Below are 22,410 nucleotides of genomic sequence, written 5' to 3'. Positions count from 1 at the left end.
CTTGTTTAATTTGTTTGCGGTCTAGATTTCTTAATTTTTTTTCTTTTTTGCGTGTGTTTATAAATTACCTCGAGGGCCGTACCAAATGGTCTCCCGGGTCGTATACGGCCTGGGGGCCGAATGTTCCCTTCCCCTGCTTTAAAGAAAAACAGCAGAAATTTAGAAGCCTTTTTATTGATTTATTATAATAGTAAGGGCTTCTGCTCACTTGCCATTTCTGATTTAGTGGATTTATCCATTTCTTTTTTAGTTTATATAAACAGTTTAAAGACCAGGATTTTACCATGTTGACAATCATATACAGCTTCATGATATAAACCTTAAAACCCTGAGGTGGACCCCCTGCTCTGACCTCTCGGAGTTCAGCTGGTCAAGTTCTCACCCTGACACAAGTCTCTTTTCCTTATGTGTGTTGTTACCATAAGAATAATACAGCAGAACCACCATTTTAATTTAAATCGACATAGCATAATGATAACAACGGCGGCCATTTTTATGTGTTGCATAGCCATTGCGACTTGTAGAGCGCAGAGATGGGGTGTTTCTCAATCGCGAGTAAAGCTGCTTCCGAGCCACTATTTCAAGCATATTACGTCATCGAGTGCCGCCGAAGTACGGTTCCAATCTCCAGTATACTTGGAAATCTACCGAGCCCGGCGTACTCCGTTTGGAGAAATATCGAGTGTGCACATGAGTAGACTTCGCGGCCTTAAAATCCCCACAATGCTTTGCGCACGGACCAATTTCCCCAAATCTGTGGCGGAAGATGTAAGGCGGGGCCTCTCATATGACGCACACCTGCACACTTGCTAGCCTGTTCCACTCTTTGTTTTCCGAATGGCAGGAAGTATTCTTGACTCGCTTCTGAAGCAAGATGCTCGGCAGACATGTGCTACCAAGCAAGCATACTCGCGATTGAGAAACACCCTCGGAGTACTCGAGTCCTGGACTCGAGTCTGGCCGATTTTCGGGACTCGTGACTCGACTCGGACTCGCGCACTGATTGACGCGACTCGGACTTGGACTCGTGAATTCTCGCGCACGATGACTTGGACTCGGACTCGGACTTGTGAATTATCGCGTACGCTGACTTGGACTCGGACTCGGACTCGTGAATTTTTCCCCCCATGATGACTCGGACTCGACTTGTACATTGACGCTCCGACTTGGACTCGGACTCGAGCAAGTTTTCTATGGAGTCTGATGTCCTCTATCCTGACGTGTGCACCAGCTGCGAGGCGAGTTCACGTACTGGGCCCCGCTATTCCAGTCTAAAGATGTCTAGAGACACACCCCGCATCGTGCTGTATGCTTTCACACATTCTGCTTCCACATTGGAAAAGAGCAGCTCAAAATGCTCTATGTGGAAACAATATTGAAGAGAAGGCTCCGTAACACATTACTCTAAGGATCGAGTTCAGACATATAGGCTGTCTTGAACACTATCATCAGAGTAACGTGATCTAATCAATACATAAAGATTCAGCCGATAACACGAAAGCATATGGCTACTTAGCATGCAGAATGACGTCATTTTGCATGCTAAGTAGCCATGTGCTTTCTGGGGCTAAATCTTTATCAGTAAACCGATTTAACCGGTAAAAGTTCCTTCAAAATAAGAGTCCCGATCTTATTACTATCAAAATAAAAGTGCAAAACGAAAACTTTACCATAGGAAAATATTGGCATACAAATATAATCACTTCTCTAAAAGGTAACTCATTTTAAACATAGTTTATTTATATATAATAATAATAATATTAATATTAGTAATAAGCTTTATATTTGTATAGCACCTATTACAAGAATTGTAGCCAAACTCGCTTTACAGCAGTTCAATAGACAGATTAGTATAACATGACAGGATAAAAGCAATGTAGAGGAGCAGCTACATTTCAACACATATATCCACGAAGATTAATACATGAAGACTTGTGACTCGGACTTGACTTGGACTCTTCTTAGGTGACTCAGACTTGGACTCGGACTCGAACACAGGTAATGATGACTCGGACTCGACTCGGACATTCCTTGGGTGACTCGGACTTGGACTCGGACTCGACTACGACTCTCCCTTGGTGACTCGGACTTGGACTCGGACTCGAAGAGTGGTGACTCGAGAGTGACTTGGACTCGTGAATTGGTGACTTGACTACAACACTGAGCGGTCAAGGACTCACAGAGGTGAGGTTTTGCAGTAAACATACAAAGCCAGAGGAAATAAGTGATATGAATTAACTTTATGCGTCAGTCACACACTCACAGCATTGGAAAACACATTGCTCTAATTTTCTGTGAAGCGTTAAAACATGGTCCAATTAGCAAGTTAAAGGTGGGGTATGTCATTTTAGAGAAACCAGCTCGAGTGCGCTAGAATTTGAAAATACACAACAGGAAAAAATCTGCCACTTCCTTACAGAGCCCCTCCTCCAACACACACGAACGCACACATGACCAATGAGGGCACGAGATAAGTTTGCACACAGATGGAAGGCTGACAGGCAGGTAGGCCATCCAGTTATTTTAGCCGGGCCGGCTAAAATGATTGGTCGTGCTTTTTACAGTACTACGGCTTCCACAGATGACATTTTTTAATGTATTTATTGTCAAAGCATTTCATATATTCATTGCTATCGGGATGTTAAGAGCATTCCATGGAATATAACAAAAAGTGTTTCTGAAATAAATGACATACCCCACCTTTAACTAACAAGCCAGCTAAGCTGCTAGGTAGCTTGCTTACTGTTAGCCAGCAGAAACTCTGGGTAGATGTTAACGGCCCCTCTGCCCAGTCTTCCACTACTCCGGAGAAAGGAAAGCTAATTAGCTAACTATGCGACTCCAGAGCTGGGTCCACTCTTTTTCATGGCGAGATGTGACCTTACTTTGTCCCCACTGACTTGTGACGTCATCATAACAACTTACAACAATCCACATTTTCTTTAGCACCAATCAAAGTACCACGGCAAACCGTTTAATGTGTGTCCAACTCTGTAAAATTCTCCTTATATGGTCGCTACATACTTAGTTCCTCCAGTGCTGCTTGACAATGGTTTAAATGACACAACATGTCCAACCAGGGTCTAAGGCCCAAACCATGATTCCTAGTGAAAGCAGAGCATCTTATAGCTGCATAGGGAAATAAAATATGGATGCAAACTGTTACATATAAGTTACAGGTTTGTTACAGTATCCAGTTTCATGCTGCAGCTATGATTTTGAATGTAGATGGATAAGGTGACGTTTTTTTCAACCAGTCTGCTTAGGTTCAGGGTTACAGAAAGGACAGTGTCTGTGCTGCTTTTTTAAAACCCTGCAGACTCAAATCAATAGCCTCATCTGTCCGTTGTACACGTAAGCTATCAGATAACTGACAGGTAGGGAAGCAGACAAACTACCAGTGAAGCAGACAGACAGACAGCAGTCAAGCTGGCCAGCCACCCACTCAGCTTGGCAACCGGCCAACAAAAGATAGATAGTCATATCAAACTCGTAACTCAACTGTGTGCTGGCTGTAAAGTCATACATCTGTACATACAGTATTTATAGTCTGTTTATACTGTTCCAGCTCGGTGCAGTTCTTCCCTTGTGGTGTGCAAACCACTCACAGTGCCATATTCTCCACATTCCTGTTTGTTTTCTCTGCTACTGACACCCAGAGCTCCTTATCAGTGCAGCTTGAGGCCACTTCATTCCTACTTATGTATTGCTTTCTTTTCATGATTTAAACCTCACACATACTTTTTATATATGTGCAGTCTTACTGACTCAATAGAACTGATTTTGGCACCGAGTGATGGACACGTAACCAGATCCTCCGATTCATCCCATTGCAGGGCAGAGTGCCAAACGTGACGCGGTTGCCTTCAGTTGCATTTTTACTTTGATCAGACCAAAAACCCTCAAGACATTCCTTCTGTGTGAGTGTGCAGCTGGCAGTCCACATTACACAAAGGGTCACTGAGGGTTTGAGTGTGTGTTTGTGGCTTTTGTTGCATATTTATTGTTTATTCATTCTCCGTACTTCTTTTGTTTCCACTTTCTTTTCTTTCTTTCTTTCTTTAAATGAGTCATTTCTAAAAATCTATTATACCTTCAGATTTTTCCTCCCGGTGAGTTCTATATTTCGCATAAACTGACAACCAGCATGCTTTTCCCAGAGAGGTACATTTCCATTACACAGGGTTCTTACCTGGTGAGAATCCTTTAGTGGTGGTCCGTGTTCCTGTCAGTGTGTGGTATTTGAAGATAAGGGGGAAACGTGGGCTCTAATCTAATCTGATCGTCTCTGCTCCGCCAAAGGCTCTGCGGGAATGACTACACCAGAGAGCCATTACTGGACGGTCAGAATAAATTGTTTCCTGAAAGCACCATCATTTGTCATTGGTCCCTTTCAAACAGTTGATGTTACATTTTCTGGATCCAATATCCAGATCAATCACATCTTATTTATGTGAGTATTAATGATGATATTCGAGAAGTTCATTTGTTCATTACCACTTTTAATTTTAGAGTTAAGTTCCTGCATTTCCTTCAGTGAACTTTGCAGTTGTTATGGTATGTAGAGATAAGTGAGAACGATGAGTTGTCATATCAATTCAATCTTTGCTTGAATGACTGACTAAGGGAAATATTTAGATTAGTCATGTAGATTAGTCATTTCCCATGAAGCCATATTTTCTCTTTCTCTCTTTCTTTATCAAAGCCCTGTCTATTATTTTTTGCCCTAATCGCTTGACATGAAAGCAGGGAATTTTATAAATATATATACTTATCATTAACATAGACACAAACATGGCAGTTTTATGAAATAGAGACAACAACTGAAGGAAACATGTCATTAGTTCCATTAGTCCATACGTCCACTGGTGAACTAATCTTTACTTTGATTAGAAATAATACTTTTCATTAGTGATTCTCTTAACTGAACCCAGGATGAATCTATTAAAAAAGCAAACACACACACACACGACCAAACCTAAACAGGCCTGAAGCAAATGTAACCTGATTCCTGAACAACCTGTTTATTCAGACATAGGGATTCAGACAGTTTGGAAAAAAGTGAATAAACACTGTCTCATGCCTTCCCGAAATACCTTAATTGGTTAACGTCTGAATATGTGGCTTCGGGGCACATCTGACAGGTTCCATTGCGTACCTAATTTCTGCATTACAGATTCTTCTTTCTTTTAACCTCTGGAAAAGTTTCATTTTTTTGGCAGATATGCACAGGGCAAAGAGCCTACATACATTATGAAAATATACAGATTTTATAAGTATAGTGAACTGGTCTGCTGTGGAACGGCTCATGATTGGAAAAAGACATGACTCATGAATGTTGCTTCTGTGTGGGCACATTGCTGAACATAAACAAATCAGCCCACATTTTTATTACCTAGCCAGAGTGCTGTTCTTTTTAACATAATATTCATAATTACATTCTCAGAAATTAGGTCAGAAAAACCCTTAATTTACATCAGACATTCTGGAAACTTGTTGCAAAGAAAAAATAAAGTTGACATGACATAGAAAGAGGAGTTGAGATTCAGTTTGGGTCCTTAGATTTGGAAAAGGTGCTCTCAAACTCTGTCTATAACCAGGATTGATTAGCATTTTAACAATGGAGTCTGCTATAATGCCACTCTAAGCCATAGTTTACTGCTGTTACAAAACTATTTGCTAACTAGGACTGGTGTATTCACATGAATGATAATGATTTACATTTAGACAGAGGCTTGCTTATTCATTAAACAAGAAAATGAACTGATAGCTTTTTCCAATCTAATGACAACAGTTGCATTATTGTGCTCATGTTGCTGTAGCTAACACTGCAGTCACAGTCTAACAATAGCTGTATTTGTCATGTTGCCACCATCACTGCCGCTCTGACAGCTTGCCTCATCATTAGGACTCGGAATTGCTGCCAGTTACTTTTTATATTCTCCTCCCTGAAGCTGCCTCCCAAGAGCTATTCAAATCTGCCTCGTCTCTTCATGTTGTTTAAAATCTAGATTAGTCATGTTTCGCTGCCTCGTTCCCACCTCGAGCACAATGCTGACATCTTTTTATCAGGAAAATGTTGAGTGAGTAACAAACACTGTTTTTAAATATCTTTCTCCCCCTCTTTTTCTTTCTTTATCTCTCTCGCTCTCTGTAGCTGTACTGGCCAGCCAGTCCAGACCGAGTCCAAGAATGTCTGATGGCTGGGAAGGATCCAGAGGTGATTCAACACAAACACACACACAAACACACAAAAACAGTAGATTGCATAAGCAAAGCAACATGTACCACAGTGTGTAGCCGTAAACGCAGGTGAACATTTATATATCTGTTCAGATCAGAGTTCAAATCAGGTTTAACATCTTTTTTTCTTATATTCAACTCTCACATAAAACAAACAGCGAAGAGATCAGCATCAATAAAGCAAGACAGTGGCATGGTAGATTACAATCTGGAGCGGAACTAAAGCTGAATGCATCTGATTCATTTGGTAACAATAAACAGACAAGACAGCTCTGATCCTGGCAAAATGATCAAGATTCAGGTTAGCATAATTTATTCAGACGACAAAACAACATGTCCGGGACTAAATGGAAAGACTTTGACAGAGAAGAAAAAGGTGATGCTTATCAATAAATCAAATCTTACTTTTTGTTTGGTGTAGCCACCTTTTTTCATATATAGCAAACTTGTCACATGCCCAACAGATCCTGCCCTCCATTATGTTATTTCAATATAATTCAACCAGGCTCGTTTTGTTACTACTTTCCCAATATTGTTACGCAACCAATTCATATAAAGTAATCACTTACTCATATATGTAATAAAGCATTTACAAATATAATTTCTTCATACTCACATTGTTCCCTCTCAATGTGTGTGTGTTTCTCTCTCTGTCCAGTTGGAGTGTGCTAACTTCCTGAGAGTTCTGCAGCCTTTTAATCAGACCCACCTCTACGTGTGTGGCACTGGAGCCTTCAACCCCCGATGTGCTTTCATAGCTACAAGCATCTTCCAACAGGTAATACTGCAAGCCCACATATGCACACAAACAATGACTTTCTGAAGACACTTCACCAGTTAGAAAGTGGTCCATCTGCCAAATAAAACATGTCACATTTAGAAGAAAATAGCTTTTCTTTCAGTTTCCCAGATACATATTTATAGTACTCAGAATGTTGGTAAATATATTATTGTATATAAGTATCAGATCAGTATCAGAAGCCAAAAAAACTTGATGTGGAGATCCCTAGTTTGAGTCTCCCCTTCTGCGCCTTAACATACACTCACTGGCCACTTTATTAGGTACACCTGTTCAATTGGTGGTTAACGCAAATATTTAATCAGCCAATCACATGGCAGCAACTCAATGCATTTAGGCATGTAGTCATGGTCAAGAGGACCTGGTGAAGTTCAAACTCAAAATCAGAATGGGGAAGAAAGGTGATTGAATGTGGCATGGTTGTTGGTGCCAGACGGGCTGGACTGAGTATTTCAGAAACTGCTGTTCTACTGGGAATTTCACACACAACCATCTCTAGGGTATACAGAGAATTGTCCGTAAAAGGGAAAATATCCAGTGAGCGGCAGTTCTCAGGGCAAAAATGCCTTGTTGATGTCAGAGGAGAATGTCCAGACTGGTTCAAGATGATAGAAAGGCAACAGTAACTCAAATAACCACAAGTTAAAGCGAAGGTATGCAGAAGACCATCTCAGAACATACAACACTTGGAACCTTGAAGCAGATGGGAAGACCACACCGTGTGCTAGGAACAGGAAACTGAGGCTACAATTTGCATGGTGTAACTCATACTTACTTGCTGACAGTATGGAGTAAATATGAGCTGTTAATCACCCCAGATGGGACTTGAACCCACGATCCCTGGCTTAGGAGGCCAGTGCCTTATCCATTAGGCCACTGGGGCTTTGAATTAAGTATATTTACCCTTTGATGAAAAATGTGTTCTACTACGAAGCAACACAAGGGCTCCAACATAGGTTTTAGGGCTGTACCCGAATATACGAATATCCGAATATCCGTTCGTTGGAGTACTATTCGGGTTTCAATTTCGTTATTCGGATATTCGTTTTGTTTGTTTTTTCGTTTTTTTCCCGTCTTTTTTTCAAATTGAATTGATTGAAATCTCCAATATCAACGTAAGAGCTTGTGCCTCTTCGGGGGGTGCTAACACGTAGCTATAAACGTTATCGTTTACTTTCTCCGTCTTTATATGTAGATATTACTTTTCTCCGTTAATCTCCGTCACGTTGTTTCCAAAGCAACAACAACTTCCTGTCAACTGCGCTAACTCTCCTTCAAAATAAAAGCATGTCCATAAATAGGACATGCCAAATTACACTTAAGACATATACAACTGCAACGAAAGTAACACACACAATGCGATATCCTTTTCAATTTCAAAGAACACAAATTGGGTTACATTAACAAATAACTATAAAACAACAATACTGTAGAATAACTAAATGAATGCCGTGAATACACCGAAATACACGTGTTGAAGCGGTTCGCTGCTGATTACTATTATTTCGCACGAAGATGGCCCCGAACTTGGTCAACAGCCAAGCAACAGCCGAAGCAAGTACGATGCCTACAGAAGGCCACACGATGGCACCCGAACCACACACGAAAATATGGTCGTAGACTTTACTGATGATTTAGAATGTATCCAGACTCAACGTAAGAGCTTGTGCCTCTTCGGGGGGTGCTAACATTTAAACATACACTTTATTCTTTACTTTCTCCGTCTTTATATGTCGATTAAAAAATATTACTTATCTCCGTCATGTTGTTTCCATAGCAACAACAACTTCCTGTCAACGTAAACTCGCCTTCAAAATAAAAGCATCTAAATAAAACAGGAAGTTAACCTAAATTACATTTAAGACATACAACTGCAACGAAAGTAACAAAAACAATGTAATATCCTTTTCAGTTTCACAGAACACAAATTGGGTTATTTACATAATATGTTTACATGATTTTGTTGTGAAATAAATGCAATCTCGATGTCATCGTACTATAATACGATGGCTACACGACGGCATTGCGAGGGCTTCACGTAGTTGTGTTGCCTTCCTAAGACAATCGGGCAGTTTCTTGTTTACTTCGTATTGTCTTCGTGAAGCAAAAAATGCCCGATGGCACCGATGATCAGACGAAGATGACACGATTTGACAAGATGCCCTCACGAGTGCCTTACGAAGGGCAAAATGGACACACAAATTCAACACGAAAATGAATCTTCGCAAGGTCTTTCGGCAATTTTTTGGCATGCCAAAGATTTTGCCACCGCTCACGAAGTTGCTGCCGGAGCCTGAGAAACTCCACCGGGGGTCATACGATGGCTTAAGATGCCCTCACGAATGGCCCGATGTTGTTTACGATCAGAGCCAAATTTGAACATTTCCTTTATCGTGTGTCCATCTGGTGTCAATTTTGGGACAGTGTGACAGGGGCTTTACGGAGTGAAATGACCCGGAAGTACCTCAGTAGCAGCCATGATAAGAGCCGTTCGAATTCTCTAGATCAGTGGTTCTCAAACGGTGTGCCGCGGCACACTGGTGTGCCGTGAGGCAAGTCCGGGTGTGCCGTGGGATTTTGTGACAACCATACGTTATTATTGCAATATACAACTACACAAAAATAATTATTTTTGTATTTACTATATCAGTACTTTGTATGCACTCATTTCATAATACAGAGGCAAACTCTATACCTAAAAACAATTCTTTAAAAAAAAATCCTCACAGAACCCCATATTTCGCTGTTAACGCAGTCGCACAGGTGGGAATTATAAGACCGTGACACATCGAAGGCTGAAGGACAACATTAAAACAGAGAAACACGCAAGAGGGAAAATGGAGCGCTTTCTTGTGCGGAGCAAACCACCAACCACCAGTGCAGAGACTGCCGACAACCCACCACCGAAAGAAAAGAGGAAAAAAACTGTCAGCAGACAGTATCATGAAAGTTACCTGTCTTATGGCACTGCAGGCGAGCGGCAGATTTTCCCTACAAATAGACTAATCTACTGACATAAGTGGGGCTGCCCAACTTCTGGCAAACGTCAGATATGTTGATGCTGACTCTATCAAAGAGACGTTTTTCTTCTGCAAAGAAATGGAAAGCCATACTACGGGAGAAGATGGTGAATTACATCAAATCAAGGCCCCTGAAATCTCGCCTCTTCTCCCAGATGTGCGCCGAGATGGGAGCCGACCACCAAAGCCTGATCCTCCACACAGAGGTACGTTGGCTGTCACGGGGGAAAGTCCTATCCCGTCTTTATGAGCTTCGGGAAGAGCTTTTGGAGTTTTCACGTGAACACGCTGTCCCACATAAAGACAAGCTCGCGGATGAGAGGTGGTGCGCCAGGCTGGCTTACCTCGCAGACATATTTGGGCATCTCAACGAGTTAAACGCCAAGCTTCAGGGCAGGAATGAAAACATTTTATCATCCACAGACAAGATTCGGGTTTATGGGCAAACTTATCCTGTGGCGCGAGGCTTTGGAACAGGGCTCCATGGACATGTTCCCGCTGGCATCAGCTGTGCCGCAGGCAGCTAGGGAGCGCGCTGTATATGCCAAACACCTTCAGACCTTAAAAGAGAGGTTTGACCGCTATTTTCCACGTGTGGCTGACATCGAGGATTATGACTGGATCCGAGACCCATTCCACCAGGAATTCCCAACAGAAAAGCTCACTATGAAAGAGAGAGAGGAGTGCGCAGAGCTCCGTGTGGACCGCACACTGAAACTCAAATTTAGTGAGCTCCCACTGGATCAGTTTTGGTTGGCTTCTGCATCGGAGTACCCAAGCATCTCCCACCACGCGATTGAGCAACTTCTTCTTTTTCCCACTACCTACCTGTGTGAGTTGGCGTTCTCTACTCTGGTTTACATGAAGAACAACAGGAGGTCACGGCTCTCTGTTGAACAGGACTTGCGAGTGGCCCTCTCCTCAGTGCCACCAAGGATTACAAAAATCTGCGCGCCCCGACAGGCACATGTATCTCACTAATTTGTAAGTCGGCAAAATATTTACAATAGCACATGTTTCAATGCTGATTGCTGAAATGTTACATTTATAATTTGTAGTTCAGGCCCATGGACAGTGCAGCTTCCTTGCATTGACAGTTCTCTGTGCTGAATTTCTGCTGAGTCTTTGCCTCATTTTTTATTTTGTGACCTGTCTGGTTTAAATGAGTGTGTTGCTGCTTTGATGAAGCCTAATTTGATAAAGTTTCAAATTAATTTCTGAAATATTTCGTTAATAAATATTTCATGAGTAATATAGTTGTCTTTGTCACATTTTATTTGGCATTAGTAAATAATTATGCACATTTACAGATATTTTACATGATATGAGTGATAACACGTGTTATAAGGGCTATTTTGCACAATAGGTGTGCCTTGAGATTTTTACTTGTCCTTTGGTGTGCCTTGGGCACAAAAAGTTTGGGAACCACTGCTCTAGATGATAGGAAAGGAGGTTTGAAACTTCCTTTATAACCTCCTTTAGCTTAGGAAACACTGGACCTTGCTTTACGAAGGGAAAGGAGAAAATGCTGCCCCATAATGCCTTGCGGCCGCAACATTTGCCGTGACACACAACATTCGGCCGTTCACGGAAACAACCGATTATGACCGAGAAATTATATCATGAAAGTTACGGTGCTTATTAAGCATTTTAAAACGTATGTGGTAAGTTGCCAAAGTGCTTTGTTTTGAACGTTCATCAGTATTATAATCAAAAGGATAAATATGAACGTTAGTTTTTACTGAAATTATCAAATAAAGTCAACATTTCACAGTCTTTACTGAGCTGTGCGGGGTTTGTTAAACTTTTAAAAGATGTTTGAATGGTGATATACACAGTGATAGATGTTAAGGGCTAACGTTTATAATAAATACATTTGTATTTATTTTAAGATCTTTTCATACAATAATACGTTTTGGGATCATTTGTATTAATGTGGACCGGAGGGAGAGGGTGACGAGCATAAGTTTCACTTTCCTTTTTTATTTCAATTACAACCTCGTTCATGAAGAATATGTGTCTCTGTTGTCCACGTTCATAAAGCATAAATCACCCCAGATGGGACTCGAACCCACAATCCCTGGCTTAGGAGGCCAGTGCCTTATCCATTAGGCCACTGGGGCTTTGCACACCACATCTTTAGCCTCTCACCAAAAATGAGTTAGACTACAAAGTGACAATAAGGGTTATAGGCTTTAGTCCACAATGGCCCCTCAGGGTCTGAGCCACTGTTACCCCTTTTCCACTGAAATGAGTTCCGTGCTTGTTCAGCACTGGCGATGGTTCAGTTCATAATTGGTCCGCGATGTTGAGCCAACTGCGCATCAGTCTGCTTTTCCACCAACCAAAACCTTTAGGAGCCACGTCATGACGTCACAGTTTACGTCGCTTAATTTTCCGTTCGAACCGCTTCTTTGGGAAAGGGGTATATCAGCGATGGCACAACAATAAAAAGACAGCGTAGTGATGTTTTCAGAGTTGCCATGGGCTGAAGGGTAACGTTTTCAATAGAAAGCCTGCGTTACAAATTGGTTGAATGGTGTTTGAAAGACATGGGTGTTTTTTTGCTAAATATATTATTGTATACAAGTATCAGATCAGTATTAGCAGCTTCAAAACCTTGATCTTGATATCACTATTTTGAGTCTCTCCTTCTGCGCCTTAAAATATAAAATGTGTGCAGGCTTTCCCAGTTGATGAAATGTGTTAGCTCACAAAATGTAACTGGCCTTTTCACCTTTATCACATTCAAACGATGACACTCCTTAGTTAGCTATCCTATAAGCTAGTTTCAAGCTTTTTCTACTATGATCTATAATATATAAACAGGTTTTAAATAAATAACATGAAAAAAGCCAAATAAAGGAAGCAATGCTGTTCCTGCCACCCACCGTCCTGTGTGTGTGTGTGTTCTGACTCCCAGCCCCTATACAGTTACCTATCAGCAGCTGAAATATCATGTGTGTGGTGTCTGCCCCCATGCCCATATATCTACATGTACTAAGGTTATCTTGTGCCATCTGTCTAAAATATATACAGTGTACCTTTTCAGGCTGCACTCTTGGCACCACCTGACACTTTAGACATTTTGAGGGGGACATTTTTACGTCAAATTTAAAGGGGACCTATCATGCAAAATGCACTTTTTTATGTCTTTTATACATAAATATGTGTCCCCGGTGTGTCAGGGAACTCACGCAGCGTCAGAAAATAAAACCCTCTCTTTTCCATACCCAAATCTCTAAAAACGGGGCTACAACGGAGCTGATCCAGATTTGCGTCCGATATGACGTAATATCGGAAATGTAGGCTGGCTTTACACCCACGGGCCTATCAGAAACGTTGCTATCAGAAACAATGCCCGACTGTTTTGGACGTAATATGTGACCCGCTCTATCAAAATCAGTCGGAAGTCGCAACGGCTTATTTCAAAATAAACATGGATTTGCTTTGATTTTAAATAAACAAAGTCTTGGCTTTCAGAATATAAGACTTTTATTTCCAAAATCACACGATAAATACATTTTTGAAGCTTGTAAAGGGAAGATGACAGCTCTCACTCGCACCCTGCTCTTCCGCAGTGCAGCTCCCCCTCCCTCCCTCCGGCTGAAATTATGAATGTAAGGCTTATAGTATCTGCATCTCTTCAAAAGAGCCTTTGCCTAGACCTTCTTACACCCTTTTATTTTATTTTATTTCTATTGTTTTTTTTTTATTATTGATTTTTATTAATTCTACCGTGTTGTGTAATGTTTATTTATACTGTTCATGCTCACTGCTTGAAGCACTTCGGGATTTGAAATCAAATATGAAGTGCTTTATAAATGGAACCCATTATTATTATTATTATTAGTAATCATAGATAACACGGCAGGGTCCGTTACAGTTTGTTTTCATCTGATTTCAATTAAACAAAGTCTTGGCTTTCAGAATATTAAACTTGTTTTGGCGAATTTAGATGATAAATACAACTATGAAGCTTGTAACGGCATAATTACAAGCGGAGAACGGAGTAACTTAACATTACAGCAGGCATAACAACAGCCGGTGTTTCTCGTGAGTGTTTTCCCCGGGAAACAAACACATTACACACAAATGCAAAAATACACAAACACACACACACGTATACACACACACGCTCGCGAGCTTCCCCCAGAGCAGTAATCCAAACGAAAATATTTTCCCTCCGGACTATTTTGATCATTTGCTCCGCTAATCAATCAGATCGATGGATTCCAGAGAAGAGGAAACTTTGAAGGCCTTTTTCTCAAAATGATGACTCAGTCATTATATAATGTGACATATTTAGCTTAATATTTGGAGTACAACAACAATCCTGATATCATCAGAAAGCTAGGAATATCCTCTTTCCCAACAGTGTATACAACTCAAATTGTGTCTTCGGGTCAATTCGACTGATTTCGATAGAGCAGGTCACATATGGTCGGTGCATGTTTACATTAGCATCGCTAACACTCAGAGCTAACCTGTACTGGATAGAGCATGTGTGTGAAGAAGCAGGAAATAAAAAGGAACTCACCTTGTGGTATAACCGGAAAGAGAGAAAGCCTTTGAGCTCCATACTGTTTCAGAAATAATCCTTGATAATCCATGATATGGCGTTTCATCACGGCAGAATTTAGTTTAGACAGTAGCTGCCGGGTCCCGCATGAGCTCAGCCCCCTACTTTTTATTTTTTTATCAATTTTTAATTTTTTTAAAGCTTTAAAATCAGCACTTTTGAAACAGGAAGTGAAATAGAGGGATATGAGGCATGGCTAGAATGGGTGATCTGTTTGGTATTTTGAGCAAAACACTTCATAGACATGTTTTTTATATTTTTTTATATATCTGAGACCTATGCTATACCCTAAAAATAGCATGATAGGTCCACTTTAATGTGAATGTTATTCTAGAGCCCAAGTGTGTCTCCTTTACTCCCCAGAGCAGATACATGATTGAAAAACATGTGGGATGTAATTTGTCAGAAATAGGTTAATGGTTCTTAATATTCTTCCGCTATAGTTTGAGCTGTGCGTGTGAGGTTTAAACCTTTGTAGTTGTGGGATCAGAGATCATGTGTGATTTTATGTGTGTGAGTGGAATGTGGAATTCCTACATTTGTATTGGTGTGTGTGTCAGGGAACAGCTAATACCATGAAAGATGGTGTGAGATCAGAACGGTTCAGACGAGGTGCTTAAAGGATCTAGTGGTGCTGACTGGTTTAAGATCGGACTTCACACATTTTAAAATCCCCTCACTTACCCTGGTTACCCTCAATTAGGCGCCCATATTGTGTGTGTGTGTGTGTGTGTGTGTGTGTGTGTGTGTGTGTGTGTGTGTGTGTGTGTGTGTGTGTGTGTGTGTCTGTGTGTGTGTGTGTGTGTGTGTGTGTGTGTGTGTGTGTGTGTGGCAGACTAATTCTACCAGCTGAAAAAGTCTCTATGCTTCTCTGTGTGAATGAATGAAATAATTAATAGATGAAAGAGTAAATTAAAGAGTCACAGCCTGTCAGTCTGCCCAAACAACTTGTTCTCTCTGGTGTGTCTTCTTCTGTCCGGCTGATTTTCTCCCTCTCTTTCTGAGTGACCTCTGTCTCTGCTCTCCTTGCCAGGCGGAGCACCAGACTCTCTCCTACAGCCAGACAGAGTGTGGGAAAGGGAAATGCCCCTATGATCCGTTCCAGAAAACAGCCTCTGCTGTCGTGGGTAAGCTGACCGTTTTTCTCCTCAAACAGCAACACAAATAAAGTATGAATGATAAGTTATCATAGGAACAGATATGACTTGTCTGTGAATTTTCAGGTTGGTGTGGAAGACCAGTTTTCCCCTGAGCATGAGACAAAGTTATAGGCTTGTTGTTGCAGGCACTATAAAACACCTATTAGTACACTGACTTTGTTAATCATACAACCAATTTGATTGGATGTTTTTTTTCTTCTTTTTGACGCCATCTTAACATAATATCTGCAATTAAATCTGAGGGAGCAAAGAGGAATAAAACATACCTACACCCTGACTACTCTACAGGAGGCGCAGCCTGAGCAGCAGCTTTAGTGCTCTGTCTGTTTCTACACAGGATGCATTCAGGCACAGTATTGAGTGTTGACTGCATGCAACACAGACATGGGAGAAATGTGTAAATCCCTGACAGCATAGAGTTAAATAGCAACTGTCAATCACCCCAGATGGGACTTGAACCCACAATCCCTGGCTTAGGAGGCCAGTGCCTTATCCATTAGGCCACTGGGGCTTTGCACACCTTAATTTGACCCATTCAGTAAAAAGACTTCCACTACAAATGAACAAATGTGATCGCACAAACATATGCTTTAGTCCACAATGGCCCCTGAGGTTACCTGAGGCCACTGAGGTGGACGACGGCACAACAATGAAGAGACAGCATAGTGATGTCTTTTCAAAGTTAGCATGGGCTGGAGAGTACACATTTGAACAAAAAAGCTTGTGCTACAAACTGGTTGCATTGTGTTTGAAAGACATGGACGTTTTCCAGTCAGGGTGGATCTAACAAAAAGATGCTGTGTGGTCAGACATTTGACTCCACTTTGTGTCTTTGTATTGGCACAGTCTACAGATACAGTCTGTGGAAAATATACTCTCAGGTTTCAGACCAAATGTTTTATGAGCTTGACCTATTTAAGGTCAACTAAGATGCTCGTAACTCTTCCAACTTTATGAAAGTGCAATACAAACTTTATACCTCTTCATGTGATTTAAATGTCTTGTCTATTTCCAAATAAGTGCTGGTTAATCACCCCAGATGGGACTCGAACTCAAAAGGACATTAAACTGGGAGCAAACAAAAAAGCAAATCAATGAAAACATGGTAACATAGCACAGAAGCAGTAATGTACTGAAACTACAGTGGTATAGTGCTCAGCAGTCTTCTTTTGCTGCACACCGTTTCTTGACATCTACAGACTGTACCGACATACAATTATTCTCGGACACTATTGTCTGTTTGGTGCTGGCATTAAAAAAAACTGCACTGGGGCTCTCACAAAAAGAGGAGAATATTTTTGGAATAAACTTCACCTTCAAACGTCATTAAACATTATCCATTCTGTGTGACCTTAATAAACTGTTGTTAATGTGTGTAGACGGAGAGCTGTATGCTGGGATCACCTCGGACTTCATGAGCCGGGACTCCGCCTTCTTCCGTAGTCTCGGCAACCGTCACGTCATCCGCACCGAGCAGTATGACTCCACCTGGCTGCAGGGTAAGGGCAAAGAGAACCAAAAGAAAAGTTAAAAAAGTCCCTACATTTACTGATCTGTAACATAAGGTGGCCACATGACACAAGAAGATTCAAAGTTTTTGTAAGAAGATGATTAGAAGGCAAGAGGCACACTTGCTGGTCTCTTTTACAAAGAAAAAAGCAAACACTTATCACCTCTCTCTTGATGTATTTAGAAAGTACTGCCATTAAAACACCTTCTTTGTGACTGAAGCATCACAAGCATCGACTCTTTTTAGGTCGATCAATTCACAGAAGATAAGTGTGCAGGAATGGATTTATTTTTCTTTGAAACACAGTTTTTGAATTGCAAGACTCCTGGGATGGCTGGTCCTTTTATAATTCAGCAACTATTGTAACTTCACTTAAATCGTTTTTTCATCTTGAGAGCACCAAAAAGTTGAGTCATTTTGTAAGCATGCTACCCAGGATTAGTCTTGATTGCCTTCTTTGCACTGTGTTAGTTAAGTTGTGTTATAACTAAAACATGTGGCACACTGCTAACAGCTTACAGACCAACATTTTAATTTCTACTGCTCTTTTGCAGGTAAAAAAATAATAATCAGTAGATTTTAAACATCTACTCCTAGATACTTATCTGTGCCTTTTCTGCATCTTTACTCATGTGAGGTTTTCTCTTTGGTGTCAATAGATTGATATTCATTTAACAACCGTCTTTCTCTTTACATTTAGCTTTGTAAACCAAATGTATATTGCTCTAAATCCACATCTCTAAAACCATCTCATGCACGCCCTGTTGAGGTTTTTTCAGGCCAGTCTGTCGACGGGTGCAGCTGATAACAACAAGACACATGTTGACTCTCTGCTGTTTGTAAACTCAGCTCTGCCTGTCTCTCCCCAGATGCCCAGTTTGTGCGGGTAGCGCCGTTGTCTGAAACTGATAACCCAGAAGATGATAAGGTCTACGTGTTCTTCACCGAGCGCGCTCAGGAGGCAGAAGGGGCTGCTGGGAAGGTGCTCTACTCCAGAGTGGCACGTGTGTGCAAGGTATGGACTGTGTGTGTGGGAGAAAGATAGGCACCAGGTTTGTGTTTGTGTGCTCATATCAGAAACTGTCTGCGTGTAGTTTACGTAAACACGTGTTTGTCCGAACAGGCAGAGTAGCTACGTGCTGCTCAGAGAGTGTTTACGTTAAGAGCAGCTCTGTGTGATTGGATGCTCCTGCCAGCTTGTATAGATGTGCCTTTTGATGTCTGTGTATATGGGACTGTTTATGTTTGCTGTGTCTTCTGCTGCACTGTGATGCACTTAGTGTTTGTACTAATGCCTTTCTATGTGGATATGTGTAAACATACATGGCTGTGTTTGTATGATTTATTTTTGCCTTGTTATGTATGCACATTTTTGTGTTCATGTTAAAAAAAAATTATTAAGTAAACACATTTTGCATCAAATAGTAAATGTCTTATTCAACAACACAATAATCTGCAACAAAAAAAATTATGGTTTTAGGTTTCTTGTGAGGTTTGCCGCTTTTATCAGTATTACATATATATACTTGTTTAGTAAATTGAATATAATTAAGTTTTGTGCTGTTGGTTAACCAAAACAACTAATGTTTTTTTATTTTTATTTTATTTTAGCAGGATAGGTCTCATTGAGATCTTTTCCAAGAGAGTCCTGGCCCAAGATAGTAGAAATAGATAGAATCTGAAAACATAATGTAATGTTTTTACATTTGTATGATGTTTTACAGACCAGACAACTAATTAAATAACCAGGAAATAATCACATTCTTCCATAAAAAAGCTTTTGTATTTGGTGTTAGCAAAGTAAGTGTTTTGTGTAAAACTGTAAATTAAAGTTATATTAGGTCATAACTACAGACAAATAAATGTTAGTATGTTGTTAGCTTGTATTCTTTACTCTTTCTTTAAATCCCCTTTAGCTTCAACAAGCAACTAGTCATCCTGAGGTTCATATTTCATATCCTTAGAAAATAAGGTGAAATCAGTGACATCTATGTTATATACAAGAGAGAACGATTAGTAATGATTGACCCAAAGCAGATATAAAATACACATGTTTTAATCAGACTACTCTTTGTATGTGTGTGTAGAATGACATCGGAGGCCAGAGGAGTTTGGTCAACAAGTGGAGTACCTTCCAGAAGGCCCGCATGGTGTGTTCGGTCCCGGGACCAGACGGCCTGCAGACACACTTCGACCAGCTGCGTGAGTACACACCAGCATCCAATGAGAAGCCCATTACATGCACAGTAAAACTAATCACATCAGACAGGCCTCAACAGCCACCAGTCACACTAACAGCTGGATCTCTACCACTGAACGCTTCATAAAAGAGGAATTAAGTTCAAAAACCACCCGGTATGTGTGTTTGTGTTTATGAGCGTGATGCACAAAGAGACGGAACTTCTCACTAACATTCTGAAATGACGAAGGAGAGTTTGCATGGCATGAGTCTGCTTGGCTCCACAGTTACCACGGTGATCAACAGCCCTGTCGGTCACCTTAGGTCCGTCTTCGTGCCTCAGCCTTGGTAACCAAGGAAACTGGCCTCAACATTCAGTTGCTGTGGGTTTATTCATTATCGAAGATTCGCGCCAGTGTCCTCCGGTTGTCCGTGCGTGTGTGTGTCCTTGCGTGTGTGTCTGTGTCTAGGAAGCATGGGTTTTTCATGTGTATTTTGAGCAAATTGGGATGTAAGCCTGTCTTTGCTCTCTGTCTGAACTTGTAGGTGAAGATGTACAAGTTTGTGATTTTCAGTGGTGGTGAACACAGTACTATCAAAGTGTGAACGGTTATCTCCTGCCTTTAAAGTAGAGTAGCATTTCAAAGGGCCTGCACACCCACACAGGAGTCTGCAGTTGTTTAATACTGGCTATTAAATTGTGTTTTACAAAACCCCCCGAATTGATAAATATGAATCTGTTTTGTTAGTTATTCACTATGGTTTGATATAGCCGGCTCAGATAGAGTTACACACTAGATCCCTGCAGGTCAGGAGTGTTAGTTTGTTGCCACATTTTACTGCAGAAATCTTTAATGCACTGCCAAGTTAAATCTGCTCGGTATCACTTCATGGCACAATACATGAAGACTGCAAAGAAGCTGCCAGATTGCCCCACAACTCTGCAGATTGGAGTCTTGATCTTTATGATTTTCATCAAGATGGCCCCACAGCTGGTTACCCCATAGTGTTGATTTATGCATGTCTGTGCATCTGATCCAAACAGACATTGTGATTAGAAGAGCAGGTTGTAAAATAGGGAAGAAGATTCTTTTCTGATTGCAATATTTCTCTCTCTGTCTCAAGGAGGAAGAGTTTCTACTCAAATCTAAGAATAATTGTTCTGTTTGTACTACAAGACTACCATAACAGAATTGTGTTCATTATGATTTGTAGGATCAATTTTTTTAAAGAGCGTATACTGATTAATGGAATTCTTGGACCACTCTACCCTACTGTCAATCACCCCAGATGGGACTCGAACCCACAATCCCTGGCTTAGGAGGCCAGTGCCTTATCCATTAGGCCACTGGGGCGTATCTGTTAGTGTCAAACAGACAAGTTAGACAATGCACAGAGGGACATTCACAGTAGGGAGCAAACGTGGCAAAGCAAAGCTCTTCAAAAATAGGAACATGAGACAAAGGAGTGTTGTCGTAAAGCAACAATGCCATAGTGCTCAGCAGTCTTTGTCTGCCGCACACCCTGTTTTGCTGACTTGTAATGTCTGGACTGATGATTTGTCATGGTAAATAACATGCTCTACTTCCCTGAGAAGAGAGAGGGGGGGCGTGGACGCTCATGTGGATGGGCGAGACGGTTGACTCATATAAACCTGTCCAAAGTGGGTGGGCAGCGGAAGGTCCACGTTGTGTATGTCTGGTGTTTGAAATGTGTCGTCACTGCGCCGCCGTTTTTAGAAACTAACCTTACTTTTTTATCTGACTTGTAATTATCATTTTGCAGACATTACAATCAGCACTGTTGTCTGGAGCGTTTCTTCTTCTCTGCCATGACTCTTCCTGCTTGTTGCGTTTTTCCCTGGCTAAGGAGGCCAGTGTAAGAGAGACAACCGAGAAAATGATTTATTTAGGTATAAAACAGGGCCATAATTTCACTTTGATTTTGAAAGAGGATGATTTTAATACAAATCACTTCTGCTGCACCTCTCTGCTGTCAGCCCCACATGGCTCACCTTTTGCTCGGTGAGAGAGCTGGCAGACAGAGAGCATGGACAGAGAGCGGGAGCGCTGTGGAGACAGGACCGGTTTCTTATCTTTGCTGTTTTTGTAAACAGAAGATTCTTAGAATAAACGACATAACACACACACAGAATGACTGTTTATGTGAACATATACAGTACAATAATAACACATTCTGTAAATCACACACTCTTTCTTTTACATAGTCAAACCTCTATGTAGAAACACATTTGAACGCATTCGCACAGTTTTCGCGCTGTTACACACATACTTGCGCCTCCGCGTGTGTACACAAGACAGTTCTGACTTGTCAGGAGCATAAACATCTCTGCCCTGCATGCCTGTGGCCATGTTTTACTCATCTGATAAGGGTGCGCACAGATTTGTTTGTGATTACACTCCAGCAAGACACACACAAAACCACAAACCCATATACAGGAGATTAACCCATCACGTTAAGAATGCGGTCAGTGTTGTGTTTTTGCCACGCTCCACCACACAGAAACACTACAAATCCCATAAACCCCTGACAGTGTGCGGGTCCCTCATAGCAGCAGAGCGGTGGTTACCACCTGGTGAGAGTGTGTGTGAAAGTTATTACAATTTGCTGAACATTTTGAGTGTGCTATGTTATTATAATAAAATATATTTTGAATGTATGTTTATGTAATTGCTACGTTTTAGTGAAACAAATGTGAGTGGGTTTTCTGCGCTTTTTTCTGCGTGTGTATTTGTGTAAAACACAAACCAGGTACGAAAAAACAGCCATATTTAGTTTCAGCTCCTGTCAGCTCTGATACTGTTTTTACAGGTGAAAGTATTCAACACCATGTGGGTCAAATCCATCACAAACGTTTTATTTATTTTGTTCTGTTCAATCAATCAATCAATCAATC

The 22,410-nt window shown here is 41.0% G+C and overlaps 1 protein-coding gene and 4 non-coding genes across 6 annotated transcripts in view; 1 reads left to right on the top strand and 4 right to left on the bottom strand.

Moving 5' to 3' along the window:
- The window catches only part of sema3h (sema domain, immunoglobulin domain (Ig), short basic domain, secreted, (semaphorin) 3H), a 72,043-nt gene that overhangs the window by 27,155 nt on the left and 22,478 nt on the right, over positions 1-22,410 (top strand). For both annotated transcript variants that reach the window (XM_034145197.1, XM_034145195.1), the window contains exons 3-8: positions 6,158-6,220; positions 6,902-7,021; positions 15,678-15,771; positions 17,184-17,303; positions 18,184-18,329; positions 19,402-19,516. In XM_034145197.1, the coding sequence (XP_034001088.1) occupies positions 6,158-6,220; positions 6,902-7,021; positions 15,678-15,771; positions 17,184-17,303; positions 18,184-18,329; positions 19,402-19,516 (658 nt within the window). The remainder of the gene's footprint in view (positions 1-6,157; positions 6,221-6,901; positions 7,022-15,677; positions 15,772-17,183; positions 17,304-18,183; positions 18,330-19,401; positions 19,517-22,410) is intronic.
- On the bottom strand, positions 7,853-7,925 carry trnar-ccu. The gene has a single exon. It is a non-coding gene; the product is annotated as a tRNA-Arg (tRNA).
- Positions 12,113-12,185, bottom strand: trnar-ccu. The gene has a single exon. It is a non-coding gene; the product is annotated as a tRNA-Arg (tRNA).
- On the bottom strand, positions 16,243-16,315 carry trnar-ccu. The gene has a single exon. It is a non-coding gene; the product is annotated as a tRNA-Arg (tRNA).
- trnar-ccu lies at positions 20,776-20,848 on the bottom strand. Its single transcript has one exon. It is a non-coding gene; the product is annotated as a tRNA-Arg (tRNA).

The sequence above is a fragment of the Trematomus bernacchii genome, unplaced genomic scaffold (assembly GCF_902827165.1).
Source record: "Trematomus bernacchii unplaced genomic scaffold, fTreBer1.1, whole genome shotgun sequence".
Classification (NCBI taxonomy): Eukaryota; Metazoa; Chordata; class Actinopteri; order Perciformes; family Nototheniidae; genus Trematomus; species Trematomus bernacchii.
This window is presented reverse-complemented; position numbering and strand designations above follow the sequence as displayed.